Source organism: Talpa europaea (assembly GCF_964194135.1).
Source record: "Talpa europaea genome assembly, chromosome: 13".
NCBI lineage: Eukaryota > Metazoa > Chordata > Mammalia > Eulipotyphla > Talpidae > Talpa > Talpa europaea.
The window spans coordinates 1,851,808-1,866,993 of record NC_140080.1 but is presented as its reverse complement, the minus strand read 5'-3'; the positions used below and the strand labels follow the sequence as shown (position 1 = coordinate 1,866,993).

Genomic DNA, 15,186 nt, shown 5'->3' with positions numbered 1-15,186 from the left:
CAGAGACAGAGGCAGACGGGAGGGCACACATGGGGACACAGACCGCGCAGAGGCAGGCGTCAGACACGGGGGAGCGAGGGGGAGATGGAACATGACAGCGACTGACACAGAGCTAGGGAGAGACACAGTCAGAGACCGAGACAGCCAAACCGAGAAAGATACAGCGAGATGGACCAGAAAGAAAGACGGACTCTGACAGAGACATCGAGACGGAGCAGAGACTGAGGAGAGACAGTTTCTCGTCAGTCTCTCCTGTGTCTCTCTCATCTGTCTCTCCTCTGCCTCAGTCTCTCCTCTATTCTCTACCCAGTGTCCTCCGTCTCTCCTCTGTCTCCGTGTCACTCATATGCCTCTCCTGTGTCTCCCCTCTGTCTCTCCTGTCTCCTCAGTCTCCTGTGTCTCTCCTCTCTCTCCGCTCTGTCCTCTGTTTCTTCTCTCTCTCTCCTGTGTCTCTTCTCCGTCTCGCTTCTCATCTCTCTCTCCTCTGCCTCAGTCTCTCCCCAGTCTCCTCTGTCATTCTCCTGTCTCACCTCTCTATCCTCTATCTCTCCTCAGTCTCCTCTCTCTCCTCCGTCTCTCGTCAGTCTCTCCTGTGTCAGAGAAACAGACACAGAAGATACACAGAGACAGGTGTGTGAGGGATAGTGCAGAGACACAGGACAGACTAGAGACAGGGGAGAGACAGAGACCGACAGGAAGAGAAGACAGAGCGGGGGAGAGAGAAAGAGACAGACAGGAGAAACAGGACAGAGACAACAAGGACAGAGAGAGAAGAGAGAGACGGAGAGACAGAGCACAGGGAGACACCAGGAGAGATACAGGAGAGACTGACGAGAGACTCTCTCTCCTCCGTCTCTCGTCAGTCTCTCCTGTGACTCTCCTGTGTCTCTCCTCCTCCTTCTCTCTCTCCTCCTTCTCCTCTCTCTCCTCTGTCTCTCTTCTCTCTATCTCTCCTCTCGCTCCTCTGTCTCTCCTCTCTCTTCCGCGGAGACTGAGGAGAGACACAGGAGAGACCGAGGAGTCAGAGAAGAGAGATAGAGGAGAGACTGACGACTGTCTCTCCTCTCTCTCCTCCGTCTCTCGTCAGTCTCTCCTGTGTCTCTCCTCTCTCTCTCTGACTCTCTTCCATCTCTCCTTTTGTGTCTCCACTGTCTCTCCTCTCTCTCCCCTCTGTCTCTCCTCCGAGGAGACTGAGAGACACAGGAGAGACACAGGAGAGGCACAGGAGACAGAGGAGAGACAGGAGAACGAGGAGAGGCACAGGAGACACAGGAGAGAGAGAAGAGAAAAACGAGAGAGGGGAGAGACAGAAGAGAGACAAGAGAGAGAGAGGAGAGACACAGAGGAGACGAGGAGAGACACATGAGACAGAGGAGAGGGGACAGAGGAGAGAAAGGGGAGAGACAGTAGAGACAAGGAGAGACTGACAAGAGACTGTCTCTCCTCTCTCTCCTGTGTCTCTCCTCTTGCTCCTCTCTCTCTTCTGTCTCTCCTCTCTCTCCTCCGAGGAGACTGAGGAGAGACACAAGAGAGAGAGGAGAGCAAGGAGAGAAGGAGAGACACAGGAGAGATACTGAGAGACAGAGAGGAGACAAAGGAGAGAGAGAGAGAGTAGAGACAGAGGAGCGACAGAGGAGAGAGAGGAGAGACTTACGAGAGACTGTCTCTCCTCTCTCTCCTCCGTCTCTCTTCTGTCTCTCCCCTCTCTCCTCTGTCTCTCCTGCTCTCCTCCGAGGAGACTGAGGAGAGACACAGGAGAGAGAGGAGATAGAACAGAGGAAAGACAGAGACAGGAGAGTAGGAGCAACAGAAGAAGCTGAGTAAAGACAGAGAGAGACACATGAGACAGAGGAGAGAGAGGGGACAGAGGAGAGAGACAAGAGAGACAGAGGAGGGAGAGAGGAGAGACACAGAGAGACAGATGGGAGAGAGGAGACAGAAGAGACAGAGAAGACTGAGTAGAGACACAGGAGAGACTGTCAAGAGATTGTCTCTCCTCTCTCTCCTCTGGGGAGACTGAGGAGATACACAGGAGAAAGAGGAAAGACACAAGAGAGACAGAGAGGAGGGCGAGAGGAGATGGAGGAGAGACAGACAGGAGAGAGGCGAGACTGAGGAGAGAGAGGGAGAAAGAGGAGAGACAGAAGAGACACAGGAGAGACTGGCAAGAGCTAAAGGAGAGAGAGGAGAGAGAGAGAGAGAGAGAGAGGAGAGATAGAGGAGAGTGACGAGAGACTGTCTCTCCTCACTCTCCTCCGTCTCTCGTCAGTCTCTCCTGTGTCTCTCCTCTGTCCCTCCTGTCTCTCCTCCGGGGAGACTGAGGAGAGACACTGGAGACAGAGGAGAGACAGAGGAGAATCAGAGGAGAGAGAGAGAGGAGAATGAGGACAGACAAAAGAGAGACGGAGGGGAGAGAGAGGAGAAACACAGGAGACACAGTGGAGACAGAGGAGAGACTGTGTCTCTCCTCTCTCCTCCGAGGAGACTGAGGAGAGACATAGGAGAGACACCGTAGAGACACAGGAGAGAGAGGAGTGACAGAGGATAGAAAGAGGAGAGACCCGGGAGAGACAGACAAGAGACTGTCTCTCTCCTCTGTCTCTCCTCCGAGGAGACCGAGGAAAGAGGAGAGACCCGGGAGAGACAGACAAGAGACTGTCTCTCTCCTCTGTCTCGCCTCTCTCTGTCTCTCCTCCGAGGAGACCGAGGAGAGACAGGGAAGAGAGAGGAGAGACACAGGAGAGAGAGAGAGGAGAGACAGGAGACTGAGGCAAGACAGAGGAGAGACACAGGAGAGACATAGGAGAGACACAGGAGAAAGAGGAGAGACAGAGGAGAGACTGACAAGAGACTGTCTCTTCTCTCCCTCCTCTCTCTCCTCCGAGGAGACCCAGGGAAGAGAGAGGAGAGACACATGAGAGACCTAGGAGAGACACAGGGGAGACAGAGGGGAGACTGAGAAGACACACAGGAGAGAGAGGGAGAGGAGAGAGAGAAGAGAAATTGGAGAGACTTACAAGAGACTGTCTCTCCTCCGTCTCTCTCCTCCCAGGAGACTGAGGAGAGACAGAGGAGAGAGGGAGAGAGAGAAGAGAAAGGAGAGAGGGAGACAGGAGAGAGAGGAGAGACAGGTAGAGAGAGGGAGAGTGAGGAGAGACAAGGGAGAGAGAAGAGAGAGAGGAGAAAGGAGAGAGCGAGGAGAGAGAGGAGAGTGAAGAGAAAGAGAGGAGAGAGAGGAGAAAGAGAGAGACAGAGGAGAGACACAGTAGAGACAGAGAAGACTGAGGAGATTGAGTAGACACAGAGCAAAGACAGAAGAGTGAGAGGAGAGACACAGGACAGACAGAAGAGAGACACAGGAGAGGCTGAGGAGAGAGGGGAGAGAGAGGAGAGACACAGGAGAGAGAAGAGAATGAGGAGAGTGAGAGGAGAGAGACAGAGGAGAGACATGAGAGAGGGGAGAGAGGAGAGGGAGGGGGGGGAGAGAGCGAGAGACACACACAGACGCGGAGAGAGAGGTAGCAGATGGAGCGACACAGACAGTTTCATACGGTCAGAGGCACAGACCAAGACATGCGGGAGCAAGAGGAGACCGACAAGGTCAGATGCTGAGAGACAGAGTCAGGGAGAGACGAAAAGACAGACAGATGCAATAAAACACTGAGGTGGAGGCAGATGGGGACAGACATACACACAGAGGCGGAGAGACAGATGGAAAGAAACAGATGCAGAAAGCAAGAGACTGATACAGAGTTAGACAAACATAGGGAGGGAGACAGAGAGACAGAGGGAAAATGGCCAACAGAGGGAGACAGAGGCGTCAGACCAGAGACACAGAGACAAGGAGCTGACAGACAGAGCTGCAGTGACAACAGACATGAGAGATCCAGAGACAGAGCAAGAGTGGGACAAAGACAGAGCGAAAGAGACAGATGGAGACAGAGAGACAAAGAGACACAGATCACCACAGAGGCTGAGAGATAAACCAAGAGTGAGGTACAGCGAGTCACGGAGACCAGAGAGGAAGGAGACAGGGACAGAGAGACAGGAGAGGAACAGAGACCGAGACGTGGCCGGAGACAACAGACAAGAGAGACAGAAGAGAGGTCGAGATAGAGGGAGAGAGGCTGAGAGACAGAGACATACAGAGATATTAGAGACAGAGACAGCGAGGGCAAGAGACAAAGAAGCAAACACAGAAAGACGGGAGAGACAGAGACCGGCTGACAGGGAAATAGATGTGGGGAGAGTGAGATGGTCAGAGGCTGAGACCCAGCAGACTGAGAGACAGAGACAGTAAAGAGACAGAAATGGACAAAGAGAGAGTTTCATTAGTTTCATACAGACATAGGGAGAGTGAGCCAGTGGGACAGGCTAGTGTCTAGTCCAAGGCCTAGAGACAGACCAAGAGATACTGGTTACTGGACAGAGAGACAGGAACAGACTGAGAGACCAGAGACTGGGACAACGAAAGCTACAGGCAGACGGAGAGTAAAAGGGAGACCGAGAGGGTCAGCTGCTGAGAGACAGAGTCAGGGAGAAATGGACAGACAGACAGAGATGAAGAAAGAGATGCAGACAGACACAGAGGCGGAGGCAAATGGAGAGAGAAACTGACACAGACAGACATAGGGAGGGAGACGTAGTGTCTGAGAGACAGACATTAGTCAGAACAGAGATGCGGAGAGACACAGTGGGATCGAGACAGTCAGAGACTGAGAAATGCAGTGAGAGACATAGACAAGGAGAGATCCAGAGAGATGGAGACAAAAATAAAAGGACAGACAGAAGGACATGGAGCGAGACAGAGGCTGAGAGAGAAACCAAGAAAGAGGTAGAGAGAGACAGGAAAGAGAAAGAGACGTGGCTGGACACATTAGAGGCAGAGAGGCTGAGGCAGAAACCATCACAGACACTGGAGACAGACCTAAGAGACACAGATGCAGAAGGCGGGAGAATGACATGGGGTTAGACAAACATTGGGAGGGACACAACAGTCAGAAGCTGAGGGACAGAGACAGCCAGAGACAAAGAAGAAAACACAATACGGAGAGACAGAGACGACTACAGGGAGATGGACAGAGACCATCAGAGGCAGAGACTCAGCAGACAGACAGACAGACAGAGAGATGAAGAGACAGTTTCCTACAGACCTGGGCAGGGGGATGGAGAGAGAGAGAGAGAACCGAGGCCTAGAGACAGACCAAGAGATGCGGGTGGATGGGCAGAGAGACAGAGACACAGAGAGGAGACAGACAGACGGGAACAGACCCACAGAAGGAGTAAAGGGTGACCGAGAGGGTCAGATGCTGAGACACAGGAGGAGAGGACAGAGAGACAGAGACGAATAAAGGGATGCCAGAGAGACAGAGGCAGACGGGGACAGAAACGAGAGAGACGCAAGCAGAGACAGACGGAGAAAGGTACACGGAGAGGGAGACTGCTGAGGAGTTAGACCAACCGCGGGAGAGGCTGAGACAGAACTTGGCCAACAGAGAGCCAGAATGAGACGGAGTAGTCAGAACAGAGATGTGGAGGGACACAGTGGGGTAGAGAGGGAGTAGGGGAGAATAATGGACTCGATACAGACCGGCAGAGACTAAGAGATGCAGTGAGAGACCAGCAAGGAGAGATCCAGAGGCAGAGACCAACAGGAGGATTAACAGAGCAACAAAGACAGGTGGAGACAGAGAGACACAGAGACACGTGGACACAGAGGCTGAGAGACAAACCAAGAAAGAGCTACGGAGAAACATGGAGACCGGAGATACAGGACAGAGGGACAGGGACAGAGAGACATGGCTGCAGACAACAGATGACAAGAGAGACAGGAAAGAGAGAGGTTGAGAGAGAGACAAAGAAGCAACACAAAGAGATGGAGAGAGACAGAGCAGCTGACAGGTAGATGGACAGCCATGGGGGAGAGCGCAGACGGTCAGAGGCAGAACAGGACAGAAGGAGAAGCGGAGAGACACAGTGGGGTCGAGAGGGAGACAGGGAGTGAAATGGAGGCACAGCCAGAGACTGAGAGATGCAGCAAGAGAGACACAGAGACCAAGTGTGGGACAAAGAGAGCAATAGAGACTGATAGAGACACAGAGATAGATTGAGACAGAGGCTGAGAGACCACCAAGAGCTACCCAGAGACATGAAGCCTAGTGAAAAAGGAGAGAGAGAGACAGAAACATGGCTGGAGACAACAGATGAAGAGAGACTGAGGAGACACACAGAGGGAGAGAGGCTCAGACACTGGAGACAGGTGGACAGAGATATTAGGGACAGAGGGCGAGAGGAAGAAGCAAACAAAGCAAGGGGGAGAGAGAGAGGGAGACTGACAAACAGGGAGAGGAGACACAGTCAGAGGCCGAGAGACAAAGAGAGGCGGAATGAGACAGTAGTCAGAACAGAGAGACACAGTGGAGTACAGGAGGAGACGGGGAGAAACTGAGGCGACAGAGAGAGACAGATAAAAGAAAACACACAGGCAGAAGGACCCAGAGCGACACACAGGCTGAGACACCAAAGAGCTACAGAGAGACAGGGACAACAAATGAAAGGAGTGACGGCAGAGACAGATGGAGAGAGGCTGAGACATACAGAGAGATGAGACTTCACAGAGATGGGGAAGACGAGACAAACTGACTGGGTGACAGACTGACATGGCGGGAGAGAGCAGATGGTTAGGGGCAGCAGAGACAAGGAGAGGCGGAGAGACAGTGGGGTAGAGAGGAAGACTGCGAGAGAAATGAGGCGACAGACTGAGAGAGGCGGTGAGAGGTACAGAGATAAGCAGAGATCTAGAGACATAGATCGACAGATGGAGACAGACACAGAGACAAAAGGAAACAGATCAACCCAGAGGCCGAGACACAAACCACGAAAGAGCTGAGAGAGACCAGGGGACAGGGACAGAGACGTGGCTAGAGACAACAGACCAAGTAGACAGGAGAGAGCCAGGCCAGGACAGCAGCAGACACGGAGACAGGAGGAGACACGTCAACTGACAGAGATGGAGGGAGAGAAATGAAAAACACAGCGAGAGAGAGAGAGAGAGCGCGAGAGAGAGTGAAAGAGCTAGGGGAGCCAGTGACAGAGATACTGCATGAGATCTGCTAGAGCGATGGAGGACAGAGGGACACACAGGCAAAAAGACAGACACAAAACAGACTACGGAAGAGAGACATTCACACAGCGGGGTTCCGAGACACACCAAGACAGCGCGCTGCTGACACAGGCCGGAGCGAGAGGCGGGAAGAGACAAAGACTTCGGTACAGAGGTACCTGACGCAGGTAGACAGGCCTGGGGAGAGGGAGGAGACAAGTTGAGAGGAGACACCCAGGGAGTCCCATGGAGACGCAGACAAGAAGGACAGACTGACGGATCCAGACAGTCAGTGGGAGAGGTGGAATCGGAGGGAAAAGGAGAGGCACGGAGATAAAGCGCCAAGGATCCATACGGAGCGAGAGCGAGGAGACCGGGTCCACCTGTCAAGACAGAGACGGAGGTCGCCGGGGAGAGACAGATGCGGCCACGAGGACATTGATAGAGGGCACAGAGTGCAAGAGAGGCAGGGACGGTCCGAGACAGTCAGTTACTCAGAGTCGAAGACCGACGCAGAGAGGGAGTGAAGGGAGGCCAAGAGAGTCAGGCGCTGAGAGACGGAGTCGGAGACAGAGAGACGAACGCACACAGGGAAGACAGACACACAAGGACAGATGTAGCGAGAAAGACGCCAGAGAGGCTGAGAGAGACGGACAGACAGCAGGTGGGCGAAGAGTGGCAGAGAAAGACAGTGTAGACGTGAAGCTCCCAGAGGGGAGGCTGGAGAGGGGCAGGAAGGGAGCGCCCCGGTGCAGGCGCACACACCCCACCTGACTGTCCCGCGGCTTCTTGTCCTCCTCAGGTTCCGAGCTGGCTTCAAGAGAGCCTTCCGCTGGTGCCCTTTCATCGAGGTCTCCAGCTACGACGAGCTGGAGCTCAGGGCCGCCCGGTTCCGCCCCACGCGCCAGAGCAGCCTGTGCACCGTGAGCAGGATGGAGGCCGTGACCGTGGTGCTGGACCCCAGCGACCCAGATGGCGCCAGATCCACTCGGAAGAAGAGGGCGACCCCCAGGGACCCCATCTGCAGTGGCTGCTCTCGCAGAAACTCCAAATCTGCTTGCACCCCCTCGAGTCTCATCAAGTCCCCCTACACGTCTGTGCATGACTCTTCCTGAGCCGCGCCCGGCGGGCCCCCCGGACGGTTGTCTAGCGGCCCTAAACTTCCAGGTGCAGCCCAGTGAAAACACAGCTGGCGATACCTGCAAGGGGTTCATTTCTCCCACCCGGAAGTGAATACGCATCTGGGACAGTAAAATGACAGTGAGGTGGTTCTTTGAAAGGTGTAAATTATTTTCAGAAACGCTGATGAATGAAAAGTAAATACAAAGATCAGTGAGTCATTTCCTCAGTGATAAACTGAAAACTTACATTTAACAAATGTTCTGTGTAAAATGGCATCGAAAAAGAAACCGAGTCCCATCGACTGTGTACACACGTCATTCTCTGATCGTTGGAGAAAGCGACTTCACATCTGGGAAGTTACTTTCTGACCATTCCATAGTTCAAGAACATCACGCGAATACAGACTTAGGACCTTAGGAGACCAAATTCCTACAGTCCTGTCGTTTCAGACATTTACATCCCTGTGATAGGCGCAGCATAACACAGTAGAAAAGCCTTGTACTTAAAAGGGGAGAATCCCATTTGTCTCAGAAACTGTTTAGTTTTTGCCAAAAAAGCTGCTGAAGACTGATTCCCAGTGGGGAAGGCTGACGGGAGCGCCTGCCAGACATGTCCCCCCTGGGGAAGGTGAGGTGCGTTGGGTGCACCCTCCCCCTAGCCCCGCCGACAAAGGAGTAAGAACAAGACGCAGAAGACGACATGATGCCAGGCCTGAGGGGAAGAGCCAGGCGTGACCAGGCAGCCTGGCGGGGGCACAGCAGGCCTCGCAGCAGGCGAGCTCACACTACGTCCCGCTGCGCCTTCCTGGGGCCAGGCGCGCAAGACTCCCTAGAGGGCTTCAGGATTTAGATCAGCACAGAAAATAGTACTTCTTGACAGAGAAAGTTAAAAGAATCAAAAGGCCTCGCTTTAAGTATCCCTGTCTTAAGAAAAATAAAAATTTTCGTCTTTTTACACCTAGAAGACGTGTTTTGAAATGACCGGTACGGGGGTAAAAAGCAAACCTGCCCGTTGGGGAGTCCGCCTGACAGCAGCTGCTGCTTCCAGCGCTGCCGCTCTGGCCTTGGGGTGGGCCGCGCTCGGCGCTGGCCACTGACAAGGATGCACGTGCTCTGTGCAGCCGCTCACCACACACTTGCGAGCGAGGGGAGGAGGGCCGAGCCGGGCCGGCGTGAGCATGGCGGCTGTGGGCGGCTGTGGGCGGGGTGGCCAATGCATGCAGTGGGGGTCCCGAGGGGGTGGTGGGGGAGTGGGGTGGGGGGGTTGGCGGGCAACCTTGTCACCTTCGTAGCTCGTGGATAAAGTTTTTTCAAGTTGTAATTACACTGAGTCGATTTACCAGACATACCTCCTTCGCATGTGTGGTAATATGTGAGATTTGATTTCTCTTTGAAAACATTAAAAATGATACTGAAAATAAAGGTAGCCCTCCTATTTCCCAGCTGCTAGCAAAACACGGTCTGAAGGGGCCTCATCTCAGCACACTCGCCAGACACCCTTCAAAACGCCATCATGCTGCCTGCCTTTTCCTCACATTGTCTAGTTTTCCTCAGTTACCTTGAGTCCTAAGCACCCCTTTGGAGAGCAAGGTTATCAAAGCATAGACAAGGTCTCCACACCTTGCAGGGGTGGCGTGGAATCCAGGGGGAGACTCGCCTGGGTGGGGCGGGGCCTACCCTTGTCCCTGAGCCCCCGAGCCTGGCCCAGAGCCTCCCTGAACTTCCCAGTGAAAAAGAAAGTGACCCAGTTTCTTCAACATGCTGATGAGAGAGCGAGTGACCTTCCTCCTAAGCAGGTCTGTGCCTGCATCCAGCCCTCGACACGTAGCCCCGGCTGCGCTGAGTCCCCTGGAGACCTGGCTGTGGCTGGGCTCTGAGTAGGGGCCGCCCAGCAGGTGAAGGGTTGAAACGGCCTTTTCCTAGATGGAGTGGCTGTGGGGTGTGAAACTAAACTCAGCTCTTAGGAATGAAGTTAGATGCACCCATTTTAGGTTGGACAACAAAAATGTTAACCTTCACCAGATACCAGATGAGGGGCTGGGAGCAGGTGTTTGGGGTCTCAGCAGCATCCCTGACGGTCTCCTGGCCTCCTGCCACCTGAGGGGAGTCCCAGGGCCCCTGCGTGTCCATCTCACAGCTGTGAGGCGTCTACCCTGGTGCCCGCAGCCCCACTTACACCAGCCAAACATGTACAAGCCCAGCCCTCGAGTAGTGAGAAAGTGCCGGGGGGGCGGGGGGGGCGGGGGGAGGGGGGCGGACTAGAGCAGGGAGCCTCACCCACCATGCAGCCACAGCTCAGACAACCCCCAAGCTCTCAAATCTACCCATGTCCTACTGCTACACCTCTGCCCTGCCGCATACATGGCTGGCCCAGCCACCTGCCTGGATCACTACAGGAGCCGCCTCTCCAGCCCCCCCTAAAGTCAGTTCTGCACGCAGCAACCCACATGACTCCTAGGACAGTGCCCACCATCTCATGCCCAGCCTGAGAGCCCTCTCCAGCCTCCCACATCACTCAGACCAAGACCAAGGCCCAAACAGGTGCTGGGAGGCGGAGAACGCCCTTGCACTGGCTCTCTTCTCGCCTTTCCTGCTCTGCTCTCCTGCTCTGCTCCCCTGCTCCCTGGACAGCATGTCCAGCCTTCCTACAACCTCAGTCTCTGGGTACCAGCTGCTCCTTTCTCTGGAGCGTTCTCACAGAGGTGCATGACAAATGCCTTGGTTTTCTCACATCTTTTCCAAGCGACTCCTAACCTAGTTACCTTACTTAAAAATCACACATTCTCACTCCCACCCCAAGTTCTTCCTCCCAGTTCTCTATCCTGCTCTTTATTTTAGCATAACGTGTGTCGTGTTCCAGAATGCCAAATAATTTACTCCATCCCATTTACACTTAGCCCCTAAGTTGATATGTAAGCTCCAGTAGGGAACATGCTCACTAAATAATGGGTCTGGAAAATATATTTAAAGAAATGATTAAAAAACCATGAATTTCCTTAGGAATAAATTACAGATCAATGAACTGCAAGGTGATAAAACCATGGAAATCCACACACGGACACTTCACACTATTGGAAGCCAAAATAAACAGAAAATCCTGAAACATTAAGAAACAACACTATGGAAAGATATATTTCGTGCAAATAGTAACCAAAGTAGACATTAAGAACTATTACAAGAGACAAAGGACTTTGTATATTGAAGAGGCTCAGCTCATCAAGAAAACATAGCAATTATAAACATAAGCAGTTTACTATAGGATCCCAAAATATATGAAATAAAAACCGACAGAGATGCAGAGAAATAAACAGCCATCCAGTAATGGACACTTCGAAGCCCACACTCAGTAATGGAGAAAGACCTACACAATAGAGAACTATTAGAAAATCTTGAGATAGAAAAAACAAAACATTCAAAAATGTATGAAAGAGTACTGCGTGGAGGAAGCTGTAGAGCTGTAATGCCTACATGAAAAATGAGAGATTTCAAATTATTTAACTTTATATTGAGAAACTAGGACAAGAAAACTCACCTCAAGCTACTGAGAGGAGAGAAATATTAGAGCAGAGATAATCAACACACCCAGCAGTTTTTTAAATATTCACTAAGTTTTACCACGGTTTAGCTAGACGGTCAAAGAAAAAGTGCACAACTAAGGTCAGAAGAGTGCAGACTACTGTCCTTACAGAAGAGAATTAGAATAGCCACTGACCTTACAGAAGAGATTTAGAATAGTACAAATAACTGGACACCAATTAATTAGATAATCTAATTTTAGTACAATTAAAATTACAGATTTCTAAGAACATGCAAAAAAGGTAGAAAAGCTCAAATATAAGAAGTAAAAAAGTTGGAATCGGTTTTTTTTTTTTTTAACCGACACTAACAAGAAAAGTCTAAGATTTGTTGTCTTCACTGGTAAATTCTAACAAATATTTACAGAAATCATAAGAGTGACCCTCTAACTCTGAAATTAGTGGAAGGGAAAAACCCTGGCTTATTCTGCGCCCAGCATCACTCTGATACCAAAGCCAGAAACGTGACAGAAAAGAAGGTCACAGACCAGCATAACCATCAACACAGATACAAACACCTCAACTCAGAGGAGACTGGGCAGGTGGCAGCACAGGGGATGTGCCAGACCCACCTCCACATACTCACAACCCAACCACAGCACAACAAGGTCAGTGACCCCCTGAGAATCACCAGACAACAGCAGCACACAACAGGAGCGACACACGCCAACTGTCGCCCAGACTGTACACAGACTCATTTCATAATCACAAGATGCAGGGTGGCTGGTGGGTCAGAAAACAGCCCACATTCCTGCTGTCCTCAGGGGACTCATTTGAGCTCCGAAGATAAACAGACTCAAAGCATAAGGTTGGAAAATCATCCTGTAAGCAAACGGGGCCCTCCAAGAAAAGGCAAAGACAGCCGCACTCATCAGATTTCCAACCACAGAGGTGACAAGAGAAAGAGGGCCACTACATCATGACGAAGGGATGAACACATCAGCAAGACATAACACTCATCAATATATATGCACAAACGAAGGGCCATCAAAATGTAGGTGGCGACTCATATCAAACCTGCAGTCACACCCCAGTGCCAGCACAAGAGCAGCAGGGGACTGCACCACCCCACCGTCCCCACTGGAGAGATCAACCGGACAAAAGTCGACAAGCAAACAGTAGCCAAAAATGAGGATTGGAGCACATGGCCTGCACAGACATTCACAGGACACTGAACTCACGTTCTTCCCAAGTGCACACAGAGCATTCTCCAGCACAGACCACACCACATGCTGGGTCACAAAACAATTCTCCATAAAGTGATAAGGATCAAACTTGCATCACAATGGTAGCAAACACAATGAAGCAAGAAAAACCTGCATAGTATGTGAAGGTTGAACACACTACTGAGTGAGCATTCAATGCGGAAATGAAAGAAGAAATCCGAAAACACCAGAGATGAATGAAAATGAAGCCAGGGCCCGAGAGACCCTCCGGTACGGTGCGCAGCAGAAGCAGCACGCCTGGGAAGCGAGCGCAAGGAAGGGCCGCGCCAAGAAGCAAGAGAGGCCTCAACAGGCCACCTTGTATTTCCCTTTAAGGTACTAGGAAAAAGAACAATCAAAACCAAGAGCCAGTACAAGGAAATAAAAATTAGAGCAGAAATAAATGAAACAGAAAAAGACCTCCAAAGGATCCATGAAACCAGAAACTGTTTCTTTGAAAAAAATAAAGACGAGTAACCTTTAGCTAGAGTCACAAAAAGCAGGAAGAATATAACAAATAGGAGAAATGGAAGAGGTTACAACAGACATTTCAGAAATACAGAGAATCATAAGAAATTGCTGTGAACATGCATGTGTAAGCGAATTGTGTCTAACCCCCCAAAATAATGCAAATTTGGATCCTACAAGCAAAGAGAAAGCCAAAAGAAGTGAGGAATGGCTAACAGGTAAAATAGACTTAAAATTGTTAACTGGTTATAAGAGAAATGGGTATGACATTATTAAGTGCCTAATACAGTAAGAAGACTTGTTTGATTTCTCTCTCCGTAAGACCCAGCCACTCCGCTCTTGCCAGTGTCTGCTCTCGAGAAACAGAACACGCTTGCGAAGCTTGCACAGGCCACGCACGGCAGCCCAAAGGCGGACACAGCCCACCTGCCTACTAGTTGACAAGTGGATAAACAATACATGGTATTTCAATAAAACAAACATCAATCTAGAAAAGAAAAAATACTGATTCATGCTACAGACGTGCATGAACCTCAAAATCACCCCACTGAATGACAGCCGCGAGTCACGAGAGACCGTGTCTGCAGGGCTGGGAACACCAAAGGAGCCACCCAGATCAGCTTGTAAGACAGCAGACTGGGGGGTGCCCAGACGCCCCACTGTGGGGAGTTACTGCTAATGGATACAAGATCTCCTTGGGTCATGAGACTACTCTAAAATCAGAGTTTGGTGTTGACTACACAACTGTGTAAATGCACTAGAAACCAAAAAGTCTGGCCACTTATCTTGAGGAACTGAAAAATTAGTGGAAGGGTTGGCTCTTTGACAAGTGCAATTGAATTTACTTACAATGGGCATAACCCTGAAACTGGATATGAAAACTTCCTTCAAAAAAATCCCCAGCCCATAGGTTGGCGGTACCACAGACTCAGAAGCAAGAATGAAATAGGATTTCCATCCTTTAGCAACAGAAACCAAATGAAGTCACCTTAGGCAACATACCAACTAACTCACAATTCTGAGTAGACAGACAGCCCCGGGGCCATGCAACCACACGGACAAATAACCCCCAGGGCTATAGAGTAGCCACACTCCGCCAGAACCCACTCCCTGCCTTACAGAACATGTTCACCAGGAAGCAGGTGTCTGGCACTACTGGAAACCCTGAGGTGTCAGTGACTGGAAATGCCCTTCGAGCATCACCGCACTGGCATGGATGCCCCTCTACCCTGTGCTTTGCCTTACAGGCTTTCATTGTCGTTTTTTCTTTTTCAAAATTAAATTAATTACCTTTCTGACCCAATAATCCAGTCCTCGGTATCTATCTACACAAAAACACTACTTCCAAAGGAAACCTGCCTTCCCGGATATGGAGACAACCTACATGCTGCAGAATGAATGAGTGAATCAGGAGATGCGGTTAACATACACAATGGAATACTACTCAGCCATCAAAAAGATAAACTTATGCCATTTGCAGCAGCATGAATGGAGCTAGAAGGGATTATTCTAAGTGAAGTGAGTCAGAAGGAGAAAGATAAATACCAGATGGTGCCTCTCATATGTGGAGCAGAGAGATTCCACCAAAGGATCAGAGAAAGACAAACTTAAAAACCAGCCACTGAAAACTGCCATTTAGATCTGAGGCATCCAGGAGGGGAGAGGTGGAACACCAGGACTGTGGGGAGGACCCTGGGCGCATTGGTGGGAAAACT

General features: G+C 51.0%; 1 protein-coding gene across 1 annotated transcript in view; it reads left to right on the top strand.

The window, feature by feature from the left end:
• Positions 1-8,217, top strand: part of TACR3 (tachykinin receptor 3) — a gene marked incomplete at both ends in the record, with an annotated part of 44,173 nt that extends 35,956 nt beyond the window's left edge. Inside the window, one exon of the mRNA XM_084251985.1 lies at positions 7,905-8,217. Within this exon, the coding sequence (XP_084108111.1) occupies positions 7,905-8,217 (313 nt within the window). The remainder of the gene's footprint in view (positions 1-7,904) is intronic.
• Positions 8,218-15,186: the final 6,969 nt, after the last annotated feature.